General features: G+C 48.0%; 1 protein-coding gene across 2 annotated transcripts in view; it reads left to right on the forward strand.

Annotated features, from left to right (window-relative positions):
- The window catches only part of CSNK1E (casein kinase 1 epsilon), a 34,377-nt gene extending 18,611 nt beyond the window's left edge, over positions 1–15,766 (forward strand). For both annotated transcript variants that reach the window (XM_075936965.1, XM_075936956.1), the window contains 6 exons: positions 9,974–10,144; positions 11,335–11,483; positions 12,461–12,653; positions 12,766–12,905; positions 13,317–13,382; positions 14,337–15,766. In XM_075936965.1, coding sequence (XP_075793080.1) covers positions 9,974–10,144; positions 11,335–11,483; positions 12,461–12,653; positions 12,766–12,905; positions 13,317–13,349 — 686 coding nt within the window. In that variant the 3' untranslated portion in view covers positions 13,350–13,382; positions 14,337–15,766. The remainder of the gene's footprint in view (positions 1–9,973; positions 10,145–11,334; positions 11,484–12,460; positions 12,654–12,765; positions 12,906–13,316; positions 13,383–14,336) is intronic.
- The last annotated feature ends 1,308 nt before the right edge of the window (positions 15,767–17,074 follow it).

Here is a 17,074-nt window from a genome sequence, read left to right on the forward strand (position 1 = left end):
GGAGGGATCATGTGAGGATTACCTGTTGTGATCCCTCCCTCTGGGGCATCTGGCACTGGCTACTATTGGCAGACAGGATACTGGGCTAGCTGGACCTTGGTCTGACCCAGTATGACCATTCCAGTGTTTAAGGCAGTGGCCACCAACCAGTAAATTGGGATGATCTGGTAGATCTTGGAGCCTCTGACAGGTGATCCTGACTGGTTTGGCCAAGAGGCTATTAAGTGCCGGCACTTCAGCTGCCCCTTCCCCCACTGCTGCGCATCTTCTGTCCTTTGCCTTGGAGCTGCCCCACCCTGGGAGCCTCCTGCTTTCAGTACAGAGCAGGGAAGGGAGAGATGGGGTACTTATGTCAGGGTGCCCCCTCCTCCAGTATTCTCTCTCCACAGAGCAGAGAGGAGGCACAACTGGGCTTGGAATGGAGGGAGTTTGGTGGCTGCTTCTGAGAGTGGTGCAGGGCCAGGGCAGGAGTGAGCATGACTTAGCCCCATTGCACAACCAACCAAGAGCCACTCTGTGTCCTCCAGCTAGAGCCAGCTCCGATCCCCTGCCCCAGTCATGAACTCCCTCCTGCAGCCCAAGCCCCTGCCCCAGGCTCAGCTCAGAGCCCCTCTTGCACTCCAGATCCCTTAGTCCAAGACCAGCGCCTGTGCCCCACCCCTCTGCCCCTGCCTGGTGAAAGGGAGGGAGAATAGCAGTGGGAGGGAGGACAGAGTGAGCAGGGGCTGGGCAATGGAGAAGGGGCATGGGTATTTGGGTCTGAGGTAGATCTTGGATTGCACTTACATTCAGAAAGTGATCTTGTGCTTAAAAGGGTTGGAGACTACTGGTTTAAGGGGAGGAACCACTGAGGGGAATAGCAGTCAAATGAGAGCCTTTATTTCACAGTGCAAGCTAAGGGCTGTACATTCCAGTGTCTGGAAGGGAGTGCATTTTTTTTCTTCGTCGAGACTAAGGGAAAACGTGGGTGGGGAGATCTGGGAGGTTTTCTGCAGTTACCAGAGTAGTCATTTGCCTGCGCAGCCCCTTGGTTCATGCATTCCAATCAATTTTCACATGCTCTGGGGATGAGACTCCCCTGTGCCAGTCAGAGCGTGTAAAGTCTGAAATAGACACCCAGGGGTGCTCAAGAGGCAGACACAGAAGGGGCCTAACATATTTTGTCTGAAGAGAGAGTATGGGAAGCATGAGGGCAACAACTATCCTTCCCACCCTAAATGTCTTTTTATAAACGACATCAAAATGGGCCCCCTCTTTCTGCTGGTCCTGCCTCCAGCACTGCTTCCAGTTACACAGGCTATAAAAAACCCTCGTCTTCCTGGGCTGTGCAACTTTGGGAGTTCACAGTCTTATATGAATATGTAACTGGAAGAACACACATTGGCGGGGAATCAGCGGGTTGGGGAGAATCTGGCTGCCTTCCCAAGGATTTATCCCAGTCACAAATGCTTGGAAATAGCTTGGGTTTTGGAAGGGTAAGGTGGGCAGCAGTGTGCTGGGAATCCGGGAGCTTCTGCGGTTGCAGAGAAGCAGATTCAGATGCAAGTCCTAAATAGCCCCACTCTGTGCAGGCATCTGGTGCCTATGCAGCTTGTCTCCCCACTCTCATTTCCTGACCCAGGCCTTTTGTCTAGGCACCATCTGGGAGGGGAGGAGGAGTGATGAAGGGTCTGTGTCTGTGAGGGGGCGGGAATTGGCATGGAAGTAGGATACTAATCATAGAAATGGGAAAAGAATACTTCATTGTAAGGTACAGATTGGCTTTGGGGCTTTTCAGAGACATGGGGAAGAGATTATTTTATAGCGAGGAGGATCAGTTGGTTGGAGGATAGGGATGTGCTAGTATACACGATTAAACAGTTAACAGATGAGCCTGCGCACGCGCACACACCCGCCCTGCTGCTTCTGTGTCAGAGGCAGCAGCAGTGGGTGGGGGAGGAGGGAAGGCGGGAGCTGGTACCTGCTGGGAAACTGCTTTTAAGCCAGCTACCCATGCGCACCATCTCCTGTGGAACCTCACTCTTCCCCCTCCCCCTTCGTGTGTAAACATGTAACTATTGTAATTTTCAGCAGTTAAATGTTTACAAAACCCCCACATTTTAGCATCCTTATTGGAGGATGTGTGGATGCTGTTCCAAATGTCAAAGGGAAGACTGAGGAGCTGAAGATGAGTAAAACACAGAGGAAGTATGTTGTAATCGGCTAAACACAGGATTGGGAACTCCTGAGTTACAATCCCAGCTCTGACACACTGATTCACTCTGCAACAATGAATTTAAATCCTTTTCTTCCCCCTATTTCCTGCCTGTAAAATAGAGATGTGATTATTTTTTCCCCTACCTCTCAGGTATGTTAGGCTAAAGTGACTATTGTAAATGCTAAAAATGTGTATGCTAAGAAATGAGTGTACGTGGCCTCAGTTCTTAAGAAGAATGTGACTATTGCTAGGGAGTGAAGATCTTATGGTCTCAGATTGATACATCAATCATTTGTATATATCACTCTTATATTTTATTCTTTAAATATATATTCCCAGGCAGAAACTATTAAAATGGAGTTCACACTGAGAATACTTGTGTGTTTAGGGTCTCGTACGTTATAAGGCTGTTGTAATTATCCCGTAATCAAGAGTTAAAAACCCAGTAAGTTCACAGTTAAGTTACACTTGATAGAAATCAAGTAAAGTTACTGAAATGCAGTCAGGGCACTCAAACAGCTTTTCGAGCACTGCCTTGTTGGACTCTTCAAACCTTCTCCTGGGTTTAAAACTCACTGAGATATTGTGTCTAGGCTGTGTTTAAAGACATACTGATATAAATGGATTTTTAAGGGTTCCTTCCCTAGTGTTTTTTCGTAATTAGAAAAGGTGTCCTTCTGCTCTCTGGTGACACCATGGAAAAAAAAAATCCTGCTGTGATGATTAAGGTGGTTTTAGCTTGTATTGATCCAAATTAAACTGATTATTAAAGACAAATCCGACTCTCTTTTCATATTCCCCTGCCTCCTCCCCTGATGGTGTCACTTCAGGGCAGGGCGAGAGAGAGAGCATTTTATAATAGATACTACAGGTTTGCATGCTGCCTTGCTTCTGTAGGCCTAGCTCACTGCACTCAGTTGGGAGCTTCTTGCTACTTTCTCCCATCCTCCTCCTATTTCAGGCACTCCCTGTATTCCCTTGCTCCTTCCTCTTATGCTATGGCTTTGTGCCACATTATCTGCCCCCATGCCAGGGGCTCTGAACCCACATTTATCCCTTTCTCATTACTATTAAGTACTTCATGATGTCAACATTTTAAACTGCATGGGCATAACTGAGTTGGTGGAAGGACAATTTACAGAGGTGGTTGAAGCTGCCGGCTCCTCCAACCATATACCAGGGGCTCCATGTGTCCTTCATTTCTCCCTTTTTGTTCTCCCCACCAAAGCCAATAAGATTGTCTAGTGATGCTCAGCACATTTCCTGAAATTTTGGACTTGAATGCTGCATCTGATCAAAAGTAAAAGGCCATTGAGCTGAGCCTAGGTATCACTTTCATGACCAGTTTTAAAGCAAAAACAGGTCAAGCACTCGAAAGTTGAGATCTTCCAGAATTAAGATTATTCGTGGAACTTAAATTCAGTTCCTGGTGTGTCTTCATTATAATTAGGACCCTATCAAATTCGTGGCTGTAAGGTTTCCTTGTCACCCTGTGGCTTTATTTACACCACCACCAGGGCCCCCACCATGTGAGTCCCGAGGTTCATCCCGCGCTGTGTCCTTACAATATTAGTCTCTTTCCTCAGTTTCAATTTGGGGTTAGTTCACCCTGCCTTGGAAGTAGACTGGCAACGCCACTTTGGGTGGTGGGGAAAGGTGGGTGCGGGCCCGCCCTCCCTCACGGACCCCAGGTCAGGGCCCTAAGGACGCAGACCTGGCTTGGTCCGGTCTGGCTGGCGGGGCTTCCTGCTGAAACACACCAGCCCGCATGCAATCTGCGAATGCCCTGCCCTGGGCTGCTTCCTCTCCCCTTACCTAACTCACTGGCCTCTCGTGCCGTGCCTGTCTCTCCGCCCCTGTCTGTTCTCTGACTACCTTTTCAAATCACCCTCGTTCGGGTTTGGCTTCCTGCCTCTTCCCCAGCTCATGTCTCCCTTTCCCATCCTCCACCAGACCCTGCCTTCTTCCTTCCAGTCCCACTCTCTCCACCCGCTTATGATCCTCCCCGGGGCCCTGCCCCGTACCACTGTTTGGTAGCGCAGGGGTGCGCTGCACCCACGCTCACCCCGGCTCTCGGCACCCTTCCTCCCCTACAGAGTTGCTACAGGCGATTTTAAAGCATGGGGATGTAGCGTCCTGTCATGCCCAGGCATCCTCCCTCCCAGCTGTTTGGCGGCGTTCGAGCACGCTGTGCATGTGCTCGCCCCGGCTTATTGCGACCCATACAAGGCCGGCGCGGGGGGTGGGGGGGTTGTTAGTGTGGGGTCAGGACATAGCGCCCTGTCACAGTGGCCATGAAAAATGCATTGAGGACAATGAAATCTGCTCCCTTCCCTCCATTAAATTTGGATTTTTGTGTGCTTTTTACGCTGTATAGACTTCATGGAGAAGACCAATATTTTTGAAATTGGGGGCTCAAAAGGGAGTTGGAGGGAAGTCGTCGACGCTATTTTAAGTGGTCGCTGTTGGTCAGGTGCCCAGCTCTGAAGGCAGTGCCAGACAGCAGCAGCACAGAAGGGAGGCAGTACTATAGACAGAACTTTTGCCCTGCTGCTTCAGAGCTGGGCTGGTAGAGAGGGGCGGCAGCTGACTGAAGGCACAGCTCTGTAGGCAGCAGTGCAGAAGGGACGCAGTACTGCAACCTGCCTACAATAACCTTGTGACCCCCTCCCAAACTCCTTTTTAGGTCAGGACCCCACAACACTGAAATTTCAGATTTTAAATATCTGAAATCATGAAGATTATTATTATTATTATTTTAAATCCAATGACCGTGAAATTGACTAAAATGGACTGTAAATTTGGGTAAGGCTCTTAATTATACTACAGTCTCTCTACTTGTATCATCACATACTCATTGTTCCTGAGGATCTCCCCCATCTCATTCAGTGCACAGGATAGAACTGATCTGAGGAGGAATCAATGAAGAGGGAATACAATAACAAATGTGGAAATGGCAGAGATGCGTTGTGACCCTTGTTTGTTTGTTTGTTTGTTTTTGGTTTTCACGAAGAAGGTTGGTAGTGACTGGACGTCTAACATAGCAAATGCCAGTGGGAATGGGGTAGGTTCAGAAGTTAAAATAGGAAAAGAGCAAGTTAAAAATTGCATAGACAAGTTAAATGTCTTCGAGTCACCAGGGCCTGATGAAATGCATCCTAGACTGCTCAAGGAGCTGGCTTAGGAGATATCTGAGCCTTTAGGTATTATGTTTGAAAAGTCATGGAAGACAGGAGGGATTCCAGAAGACTGGAAGGGTACATCTACACAGCAGGGCTAAACTTGAAATAAGCTACACAACTTGAGCTATGCTCTTCCTCCGACTTCCCTTAATCCTCGTAAAATGAGGGTTACAGGAGTCAAAGTAAGACAACCTCCAGCTCGCCATTATTTTGACATGTCAAAATAACTGCTTGTGTGTAGATGCACACTTTACTTCCAAATAATGTCAATTATTCTGAAATAACTGTGCTGTGTAGATGTACTCAAAATGGCCAAATATAGTATCTGTCTATAAAAAGGGGAATAAGGATAGCTCAGGGAATTACACCTTAGCTTTTTTACCAGAAAAGATAATGAAACAAATAATTAAGGTATTCGTATACAAATATCTGGAAGATAAGGTGGGGATAAGTAACAGCCAGCATGAATTTGTCAAAAGCAAGTCCTGTCAAACCAACCTGCTAGCTTTCTCTGACAGGATAACAAGCTTTGTGGATAAGGGGGATTGGTAGCTGTGGTATATCTATACTTCAGTAAGGCATTTGATAGTCTTGTGTGACTTTCTCATTAACAAACTTTTTAGGGTGGGGGGCCGCTGACCCACAGAAAAATTAGTTGGGGGGCCCACAGATAAGCAAGGGGGGGGAACCCTCTACAGACATGGCCCCCACCTGAGAAGCAGGAAAAAGGAGACATTCACCTCCCTCCCCTCTCATAAGAGGAGAGACGGGGGATGCAGAGACTCAGGGCTTCCCCTCTCCCCCTCCGGGCCAGATTAACATTTCTGGGGGCCTGGGGCTAGTAGATTTTTGTGGTGGAGGGGAGGGGCCCTAGGTTCTAGGGTAGGACCAAAAATGAGAAGTTCAGTGTATGGGAGGAGGCTGCCAGAGAACAAGGTGGAGGGTCTGGGTGGGAGAGGGATTGTGAAAGGGGGCAGGGGTTTGAAATGCCTATCTGGCACAGCTCCTTGGGGGGGCACATGTGGCTCTTCACTGCCTTGCAGTTACTGGCCCCCTCACTATTCCCATTGGCCATGATTCCCGGCCTGTGGGAGTGATGGAAATTGAGCCTGCAAGCGAGTGCAGGGACAGAGCAGCCATTCCCCCTGGCTGGAAATGAGTGGGGGAGGAACTGCAACCTGCAGAGCTGCTTCCTTCCCCTTGCCTGGCAGAACCTGGCTGGATGTAGCCCATGGCTTGCCTTGATCCAGCCTGCAAGACTCAGGGCTCCCTCCTCACACAGCAGTGGGGAGCTGGCATTGGTGCTGCAGCCACACGGGAGCATGGCTGAAGCACCAGTGCCAGCTCCCTGTTGCAGAGAGCTGGAGCCCCGAGTCGCATGGGCTGTTTTAAGGCAAGATGCTGTAGGTTCCATGTCTCTTAACTGGTGCAATTATTGTAACCCCATCTAAGTTGTAATAAGGTGGGTGCATAACATGTTGGCTAACTGTTCTCAGAGTAGTTATCAATGGCTCGTAGTCATGCTGAAACGACATAACAAGTAGGGTTCTGCAGGGATCAGTTCTGGGGCCAGTTCTGTTCACTGTCTTCATCAACTATTTTAGATGCTGGCATAGAGAGCACACTTATAAAGTGTGCAGAAGATACCAAGCTGGGAGGGCTTGCAAGTGTATTGGAGGATAAGATTATAATTCAAAATGGTCTTGACAAATTGGAGAAATGGTCTGAGAGAAATAGGATGAAATTCAGCAAGGATAAATGCAAAGTTCTCCACTTAGGAAGGAACTATCTCTTTCACACATACAGAATGGGAAATGACTAGGAAGGAGTACTGCAGAAAGGGATCTTGGGGACATAGTGGAACAAGCGAACGTCATTCTGGGATGTATTAACAGGAGTGTTTGTAAGCAAGACACGAGAAGAAATGCTTCCGCTCTACTCTGCACTGCTTAGGCCTCAATTGGAGTATTGTGTCCAGTTCTGGGCACCACACTTCAGGAAGGATGTGGACAAAATGGAAAAAGTCCAGAGAAAAGCAACAAATGATTAAAGGTTTACAAAATATGACCTATGAGGAAGCATTGAAAAAATTGGATTTGTTTAGAAAAGAGAAGACTGAGCAGGGACATGAACAGCTTTCAAGAACCTAAAAAGGTGTTACAAGGAGGAGGGAGACAAATTATTCTCCTTAAGCTCTGAGGATAGGACAAGAAGCAATGGGCTTATTTCACAGCAAGAGAGGGTTAGGTTGGACATAAGGAAAAATATTTCCTAACTGTCAGGGTGGTTAAACACTGGAATAAATTGTTCACCCTGCTCTTTTAAATCTCTGATGGAAATTCCACAGCTTCCCTAGTAAAACACCTGTCAGGAATTGTCTAGATTAGGGATATTGGAGTTAATCGATTAACTGTTTAACTGATAAGCTTATGCTTTGCTGCAGCAGGGCAGCATACCTGCTTCCATGGAAGCTTTGCTGTGAGCTCTGTAGTATACAGCTAAGTTGTATGCTGCAGAGCCCACGCACGTGTAAATGCTAAGATTTTTAGTGGATGCAGTTACCATTTGTAACCCCCTTAATATAGATGGTACTTGGTCCTGCCATGAGTCCAGGGGTCTGGACTTGATGACCTCTCGTGGTTCCTTCCAGTTCTGTGATTCTATGAATGCAGTGAAGGAGGCTTGGTCAATAGTTCACCTGCTTAATTGGTTGCTGATATTGGAAAGTGGGGTAATTTCAGGAAGAGAGTGGATGGAATCAAGGGTTACACAGTTGAATGCTACCTTGGGAAAATTACACAGTTTCTGTGAGATACTGGATAAGTCATTGTTAAACCTACTTTTTCACAGGTGACCGCAAATTGCGTGTTCCTCATTTTTTGAACACCCAACCCAAGAGAGCTGAGGACTGATTTCACTTGTAGCCACTCCTCCAAATCAATGGCAGCTACGTTTCGAACATGCGAAGTACTCTGAAAAAGTTTTGGCCTTAATTCTTTCTCTGCCTCAGTCTCCCACTAAAAATAGACATCATAATAATACCATATCTCACAGGAATATTTTGAAGATAAATATATGAATGTTTAAGAAATACTTGGGTACTGTTGGAAACAGTGTGCCATACAATAAATACCCATACCGAAATTATGCATGCATCTGACAAAGTAGGTCTTTGCCCACGACAGCTTATTCCCAAACACTTTGATTAGTCTATAAGGTGCCACAGGACTCCTCGCCGCGTTTGCAGATTCAGACTAACACGGCTACCCTTTTGATACTCGATAAGGAAATTAGTAACTTTATAAGGTTTGGGTGGTGGACATTTAAAAAAATTGATACTGAATTAGAACGGGGCCCTGTGCAAAATGTAGTATGTGATCAAGTAATTAAAGATGGTCTCATGATGCATATTCAGAGTGCCAAATTAAATTTGTATAGGCAACCTTCATTCTGAGAGCTTGAATTTGCAACCTTATTGATCTTTTACTTTGGATCTCTTTAACATGGTGTGTTTCTTTTTTTTTTTCTTTTTTTAACAAACTGGGAAACTAGGAATTCCATCAAATGGAATTGTATTGACTCCCAGCCTTTGGCTCATCTGCAAGGTTTAGATCCACAACACAAAACTCTACCAATTGAACTGAGAGCAAATGTTAGCAGTAGTAGATTCTTATCCACTGTGCGGGTCACCCACCTGTGGGGGATGAGACATTTTGCCAGTGAGTTTCACAGCTACTTCCTGGCAGCAGATAGGCAAATGTAGAGTCTGAGGATTCTAGGTTTCTGTTTCACGTTTGAAGGGGGAGTGTATTTCAGGTGTGTTAGACTCTCCTGCTGCTAGCATGACTCTGTTCCCCATGTCCCTCTCCACCTGTCCCTCCTTCCCTCACATCTCCATGTTCTAGTTGGCCTTTACCATATCTTCCTCATTGCTCCTGGCGTTGGCGGCCAAGTGTTGAGAGCCTAGGAGAGATGGTCTCTCCATGTTCAGTTCCTGTGCCTGATGCTGCAGTAGTCCCCAGCTGCCAAGAGGAGCCATTGAAGGGAAAGTCCTGCACAGCCCCATGAGCCCAGAGATAGAAGCATGCTGAGTGCATAGAATCTTTGGAGAATGTAGCTGCCAAACGTTACCAGGTCTCTACTGATCATGTATAAAGTGCAGATACTCGGAGGCTTAAATCTTGGGGAAACGTGGGCACATTGTCCAAGGGGATGGCAAGAAGCACATCCTTGACACCAGAGTGAACCCTCCCTCCATCACCAAATGTCAAGTTCCTTCTCTGAATTACGGAGGTTTTAGAGTCTCAAAAAAAGTGCTTGGAAGATTCCCCCCCCCCCCCCCCCATTTTTTAAAGTATAAAAATGTGGTGTTTTGATTTAAGCTCCTTCTCTGTAGTGACTGAACCATTTTCAGGTAAACCTTCCAGAAAAATTAGGTCTGAGGCTGGTGGCCAATTGGTTGTGTATTAGAAGTGCAAAAAAGGGGGTCTCTCCTGTTTCCTCTTGCTTGCTCCTGACCCCCAGGACCAATTAAGCAACTCCAGTCACAACTCATTCCCTGCCCATGTGTAATTCTGTCCTCCTTCTCCTTCAGAACAAAGTCGCCGTGATGACCTGGAGAGCTTGGGCTACGTGCTCATGTACTTCAATTTGGGTTCGCTGCCCTGGCAGGGCCTCAAGGCTGCCACCAAGCGCCAAAAGTATGAGCGTATCAGTGAGAAGAAGATGTCAACACCCATTGAGGTGCTCTGCAAAGGGTACCCTTGTAAGTGCCGTATGCTCCTAATGAGTACCTTCATAATACACACAAGCATGTACACTCCGTCTCCCCTGCTGGAGTTATACTCTGGGGCGGGCAATAATGTTTTGACGGGGCCACTTCAGAAATCTGGCTGCATCAGAATGGGCGGGGCCTCAAGCAAAAGGGGCAGGGCCAGGATACCTCTTTGTTTCCTCACCCACAGACCGTGATTGGTCTGTGGTGGGGGAGTGCTTTCCCACCCCCGGAGGTTCCTCCTAGGCACCCATGCCCCTGGTGGTGGGAGGAGACGTTGTGCGCTTCCCCCTTCTGCCCTCAGGCTAACCAGGGCTTGGGGGTTGGGGAGTGTGCAAAGTTTCCCATCCTGCCAGGAGTGCATGGTGCTTCTATGTGCTGCGCTCTCCTTGCAGGGCGGAGGAAACTTTGTGTGCTCCCCCCACTCCTGGGTCCTGATTGGCCTGGGGGCGGGGGAGCAGTAGGGCCTCTGTGGGCCGGATCAACCTGCTTGGTGGGCTGGATCTGGCCCATGGAGGCCCTTTTGCCCACCCCTGCGCTACAGAGTCTGACCCCAGATTCCAGTGAGAGGAACCTGGCGCATTACTAATAATCGTGATTAGAAGAGCTGAGAGGACCTTGGCACTGCAGTCCTGGCACAGAAGGGGAGCCCTTAAAAGTCCCTAGGGAGCTGCTTTTGGGTTGTCTTGGTATTTTTGAGATGGCCCAGTTTAGCGGCAAGGTGTAACGAGAAGAAGGTTCAGAGCTCATGCTGCTGAGGTGTCTGGTTCTGTGGAGGGTACTAATGCCAGTGTGCAGCCTGTGCTGCTGTGGCCACTTTCTCCTCAGGCAGGACCCTGCTTACCAAATCTCCATTCTGCCTGGTTTGCTAATGGTATGTCCTCCCCTCTGGGATCTCATGCTTGAAAAGCAGCAGAAGAGGTGAGGCAAGCAAGGATTTTTCCCCAGATGAATTGGGTAGCTGTCCTCCATGCCCAAAGCAGAGCAGTCTTTAGCTAAGAAGGCGCCTGTTGTGCATCTCTGCAGTGATGCCTCTCTCGCCTGAAGCACTTTTATGGGGGGGTGATGGGGACTAGTCCTGTGGCTATATCTGAGGCTTGCTACAGGGAGAGTGGAATGGGGGTGTCTTATCAGGGCAGAGTTGTGTTTAATGATCAGTCATTGACTCTGCCTCTCTTCAGCTGAGTTCTCCACATACCTCAATTTCTGCCGCTCGCTGCGGTTTGATGACAAACCTGACTACTCGTACCTGCGGCAGCTCTTTCGAAACCTCTTCCACCGCCAGGGCTTCTCCTACGACTATGTCTTCGACTGGAACATGCTGAAATTTGTGAGTAGTGCAGGCCTTTGTGAGGGGTATGGTGCTCTCGGGATAGGGCAGGGAGCAGAAACTGAGAGCACATCAGGTGCTGGTCCCTAGTGAGCCGAAAGAGGGACAGACAGGGCTGCTCTTAAGATGTATGGGGCCCTACGCAGTGCTATTAAACTGGTTCCCTACGCCCCATGGCAGCTGGGGGGAGAGGTGATGATTTTTTTAGAGATGTGACTTGTTAATCTTCAGCAACACACTAATGAAATATTTTTAAAACACATTTTAAACTAAGGTCCTATAGAATAACACAATGAATTAAAATTGACATTGTATACCTGGAGTTGGCAAATGTCTGTTAAATGGCTGTGTTGCCACTTGAATGGCCCTTTCGCAGGTTCTGCTAATAGGTCAGGCAGGCTTTTTCCATTTTAAGTTAACTAGCACCTCTCTGGAGGAAGCAGAGCCAGAGAACAGGGAATAGGAAGAGGCAGGTGGGTGGACATTAAGATCCAGTGGTGCCCCAAATTTCCAAGTGCCCTACACCACTGCGTATATGGGAGAGGACAGTTCTGGGGACAGACATATGTGGCATGAGTAGCCGAAGGAGCACTCAGTGCCTTTAATTGGGAATCACTGGTGCTGTCCTCTACAGCATTGGTCTGACTCTCTCCCATTGCAGCCTTGTACGTTCTTCAGGGCAGGGACTGTGGCTTGGTCTATTTGGCAGGTACCTAGCAGCGACAAGGTGCTACTGCAGTCTAAACAATAATGCATGCTTTCCCCTCTCTCGCCTCCTCCAGAAGGAGACTGAAGCCTCCTCCTCATGGGATGGAAGGTTCTAGAGCGATGGAATCTCCTGTTTCTGTGACTAGTCCCTGAGCAAGGCTTGTTTCTTGGCATGGGGGGGGAGGCGCACAGGGGTTTTTGGCTCGTACTGTTTGGCTGCCAATTGACAGCTAAGCATGTTGGGGTTGGGGACGGTGTCTGCCTTTCAGGGAGCTGCCCGAAACCCTGAGGACATGGATCGGGAGCGGCGAGAGCACGAGCGAGAAGAGAGAATGGGGCAGCTCCGGGGTTCTGCCACGCGGGCGCTGCCACCTGGACCCCCAGCTGGAGCCACAGCCAACCGCCTTCGCAATGTCACTGAGCCCATGGCCTCCACGCCCACTTCCCGAATCCAACAGTCCGGTAAGTGGGACAGGGGCGCTGAGGCGCATGTAAAACTGGGGTGTCTTGGGAGTGACTGGAATCCGAAGGTGCTCAATGTTTCTCTCACTTTCTGCTGCTTTCCCTCGGACAGGAAACACGTCCCCCAGGGCAATCTCACGGGTGGACAGGGAGCGGAAGGTCAGCATGAGGTTACACAGGGGAGCTCCTGCCAACGTCTCGTCCTCCGACCTCACAGGGCGGCAAGAGGTGTCACGGATTTCAGCATCACAGGTGAGTCCCTGCCTGTTGCACGTGGCTGAGTCCTGTCCTGTAGGCCCCTGTAATGCTAAAGTGGCCACAAGAGCTGCTGACTGAACTGTGGAGCTGCCGTTAAGGAGCGTTGTCCTGTTCCCACAAGAATGGCCCTCTTATGCAAGAACCCTGCCCTGCCCTATGCCTGTCCCAGGGCCTAGTATTTCGTGAAATCTTCCTAGCCTAGCTTTCAGGATTCCCTTGCAGCAAGAGTCCTTCAGGCTGGCTCCCTGGTAATGAGGGTTTGGGGGGGGGGGGGGGGAGGTGAAGGGGACCAACAGACCCATAGAGAGAGAGAAGAATGTATAGAGTGCTTTGTTTTGTCTGCTGCTTTCTCCTCCACCCTCTCTCTGGCTCTGCCCACTCTCACTCTCTCTTGCTCTTTGCCAGACAAGTGTGCCATTTGATCACCTTGGGAAGTGAGAAGAAGCAGCCCCTGGACCAGTGTTTGCTTAGGTGAGTGCTCTCCCTGGTGCCCCTGGTCTTTTCAGGGAGACTGGTGCCAGCTGTCAGCCTGGGTTCACTTCCCTCTCTCGTCACACAGAGATGCCTTTTGGTCTTGGAATGGGATGCGTGAGCTTCTTTGGCTGGGGGTGGAGAGGAGCATGGTGGTGCTTCTGTGGGGGAAAACGATCTATGTGAGTTCTCAGCAGCAGCGCCTGGTGCTGCAGGGGAGGCGGAAGAGTGTTTGGAAGTTCATTCCACTGCTCCTGAGGGACGGGGATGCTGTAGAAGGCAATTCCTTTTTCTGAGGGAGGGGGATGTCGGTCTGGAAAGCCATTCTGTTGCTTGTCAGTTCATGTTCACCTTCCAGTTGGTGTGATAGTGCTGAGGTCAGGGGGGCTGACAGGCTTGCTGGGTCCCTGGGAATGCTGGTGGTGAGGGAGCTCCATTCTTGTGAAAGGGTCAGGGCCTTGGGCAGACAGGGCCTTGGGCCCTCAGTGCTTCCTGGGGTGCATGGTGCCACCCAGAGCATGCTACACTAGTGCCCCCTTCTTCCACATCCCGGGCAGCCTTGAGAGCCGCTTGGAGCGTGCTGTGTAGCACTCCACTGAAGATTTAAAGAGCTTGGGCTCCGGCCACCGCTGCTCATGTGGTAGGGAGGCCAGGAACTCCAGGGCAACTGCTCTCTTTGCCCTCCCCTGTCAGTGGGCCTAGCTGAGGAGGAAGTTTTGGGTTTGAGTGGGGATGCGGGAGTACACACTGGAAGAGGAAAGGTGTGTTTGTAGACTTCTTGTTTCCAGTGCATTAATCTTTAAATGGAAATAGTTGCTAACCAGGATAGTTCTCAGTCCAGAGAGAAGCCCTCAGGAGATAGGAAAAAATAAATGGCAAATTTGGGGTACCAAGCTCATATTGTCATGGGAGCCCTCCTTTTTCTAACACACTCTTCCCCTCTTTTTCTTTTAGTGTCTTCACTGTATTTTTCTTTTAAAAAACAAACAGAAAAACCCCACAAACAACAACAAAAACTTTAAAAAAACCTTTTTTTGTTTTTGTTTTTGTTTTGCCAACACTGTGGAGGTGAGCTGCACCCTGTGCTGGCATGAAATGTTTCTGAGCTCGCCACCTGTGTTCTCCAACACGAGCATCTCCGAGAAGCCAACGACGTGGGAGCCCAACAGAAATGCCTCCGCTGCCTTCGTGCGGCGCTCCCCTCTTCCCCCCCCAGCTCCACCCCTGCCCACCATCTTCCCAGCTGGCTGTACCCTGCCCTCCCTTGACTCTGCTCTTTTTTGTTTTATTTTTGAAACAACTTCCTGTCCTTTTTTTTTTTTTTTTTAATTTTGGTTTATTTTTCAGATCAAGCGGTTTATAATACAATTTAATTCACTTTTTTTTTTAAATTGAGGGGGAGTTGCACTTGTTTTGCGGGAATCTCCTGAGCAGGTAGAAAAATCTCTGATTCTAGCCATGACTGGTGGTAGAAATTGGATGTACAAGCATTACAAGGAATGGATTGCAAGCCGTGCAAGGAGTCACAGAGAAGGCCTGCCATGTATTCAAGGCATCCTTTTATCCCAGTGACACCTCTGCACCATGTGGAGAGTAAGCAGAAGCATCAGGCATGTATAAATAAGACTAAAGGTCCTGGCATGCCAAGGGTTTCTTTCCAGAGGAGGCGAGTGGCTGAGTGGAGGAGGTGAAAGTGAAGCTGAAGGACAGGGAGATTGTAACCACTTCCATGCAGGGAGTGGGATCTTTTTCATCAGGCTGCACGTGATATTAGGTTTTCTATATCTCTCTCTCTCTCTCTCTCTCTTTTTTTTTTTTTTTTAATCATGTTTTAATTACTGAGGGGAGAAAATGGGAACCGTGAAGAAAGGGGTGTGCAGAAACATAGAGGGTGGCTTTCCTCTTTCAGGTCTCCACCCCAAATAAGATCTGACATCCCAGTGTGTTTATGCACAATCCTGGAGAGCTCCCTTCCTCCCCCCACTTTAGTTGTTTTAAATGTATTTTAGGAATACTCAAGACACCCCATGATTCTTGGGTTTTAAAATGCGATAATCACCGCTGCGACATGGCCTCTAGCTGGCGCACTGACACTGTAGTGTGGAGCTGGTGGGGGTAGGGGTTGGGGGGGATTCGGTTTTGGTTTTATTCCTTTCTATTTAACACTGGTTTTTTTCCCTAATTTATTTACCCCTCTTACTCTTTTTTTTAATTAAAGAGCAAAACTTTTTATTACTTTGTAATTTAAAAAAACTGAAAAAAAACCTGAAGAACTTTGGGGGTGGGAAGGGATTTTGTACTTTTTTCCTGTGTAAATATTGGACTTTTTTGAGCTTTATCGTGGTTGTTAATTTGAAGTAATAAAGTAGAAAATGATAAAGTGATGCAAGTATCTGTCCTTTCTTCTCTCCTCCCCATGCTGTTCTGGTGATCTGATATATAAGCAGGAAGTGTCATCTTGCTGCTGGTTATGTTCCCAAGTTCCAGGAACAAGTTTGATTAGAATTACTAGGGAGGAAAAGCACATGGTCAGGGCACCTAAAAATAAAGCTGATCTGGTCTTTTGGAGTCATGGTGCAGTCAGCACTGGGGCATTGGTGTGGGGAGGATGGTATGAAATATGATTCGGGGGTCTTTTGATGCTTGGAAGAAGTTGGGGGGGGTTGTTTTTTTTAATATATTTTATATTTATATATAGACAGACACAGACTCACTCACTCCAGGAAAGAATGACTGAGGTTTCCATCTTGTGAATTTCTGTACACATTGTTGTCCCTTACAGCAAACATGATTTGTCTCTGAGGTTGTGATCCATCATAATAAAATCCCTCTGTCAGTTTTGCCCTCCAGCCTCAAAAATGTTGTCATGAATATAACTATACGGGAAAGGGAAAAATACATGTTGTAGTTTCAAGCAACTGAGATCAGATTTGTACCTGGTCAGGCTTAACTGCTGTTGAGAGTGATTCTTCCATATCTGCGTCTGGCTCTTGGGGTGCTCTCACTGTCTCGCCTACATGGTAGTTCATTTTAATATTGAAATATTTCTAATTACAGACTCCTGCAGTTATACCAGTCTAAATAAACAACCAGATGAGAGTTCAGTTTCCTGCTAGTCTCAGCTTTTTAAAGTTGATTTAAAAAAAAAAAAAAGTAAAAAGTAAGCCCTGGGAATAAATGACTGTCAATGCATGAATCCTTCCAACTCCATCTGTTAGCTGTGTGAAGATGGCTGCACTTTCAACTCAGAGCATATAACTTGGGCCATGTGGTAGCTTACTGCCACAGAAAGTGTGCATAGCAGCCATGGAGTGTTAGCACTTGTCCCCCCCATAACAGGAAACTGTCATGTGTGGGGTGTTTTTGGTACCTCTGTAGCTCCCCTCCCTGCGCTTTCCAAGGTAATAAGAGTGAAACTTGACTCTTTCCTTCTAGCTTCTGTTTCCTGTGGAAGGCACACTGGTAACTTAGCACCAAACTGCTGCCTTTCTGCAAGTTCAGGTTATGTGGGGATGATAACTTGCGTGACTCAGTAAAGTCCCCTGATTTATGGATGAAAAGCACTAGTCCTGAGGCACAGCAACACTCCCTAGGGATGGATCAAAATCTGTTTATACTTTATCACTTGGCCTTGGATGGAGGATTCTTTTTTTTTTTTTTTCTTTTCCCCCCACTGTTCTCCTATAACTTAG

Source organism: Pelodiscus sinensis, chromosome 1, assembly GCF_049634645.1.
Source record: "Pelodiscus sinensis isolate JC-2024 chromosome 1, ASM4963464v1, whole genome shotgun sequence".
Taxonomy (NCBI): Eukaryota; Metazoa; Chordata; order Testudines; family Trionychidae; genus Pelodiscus; species Pelodiscus sinensis.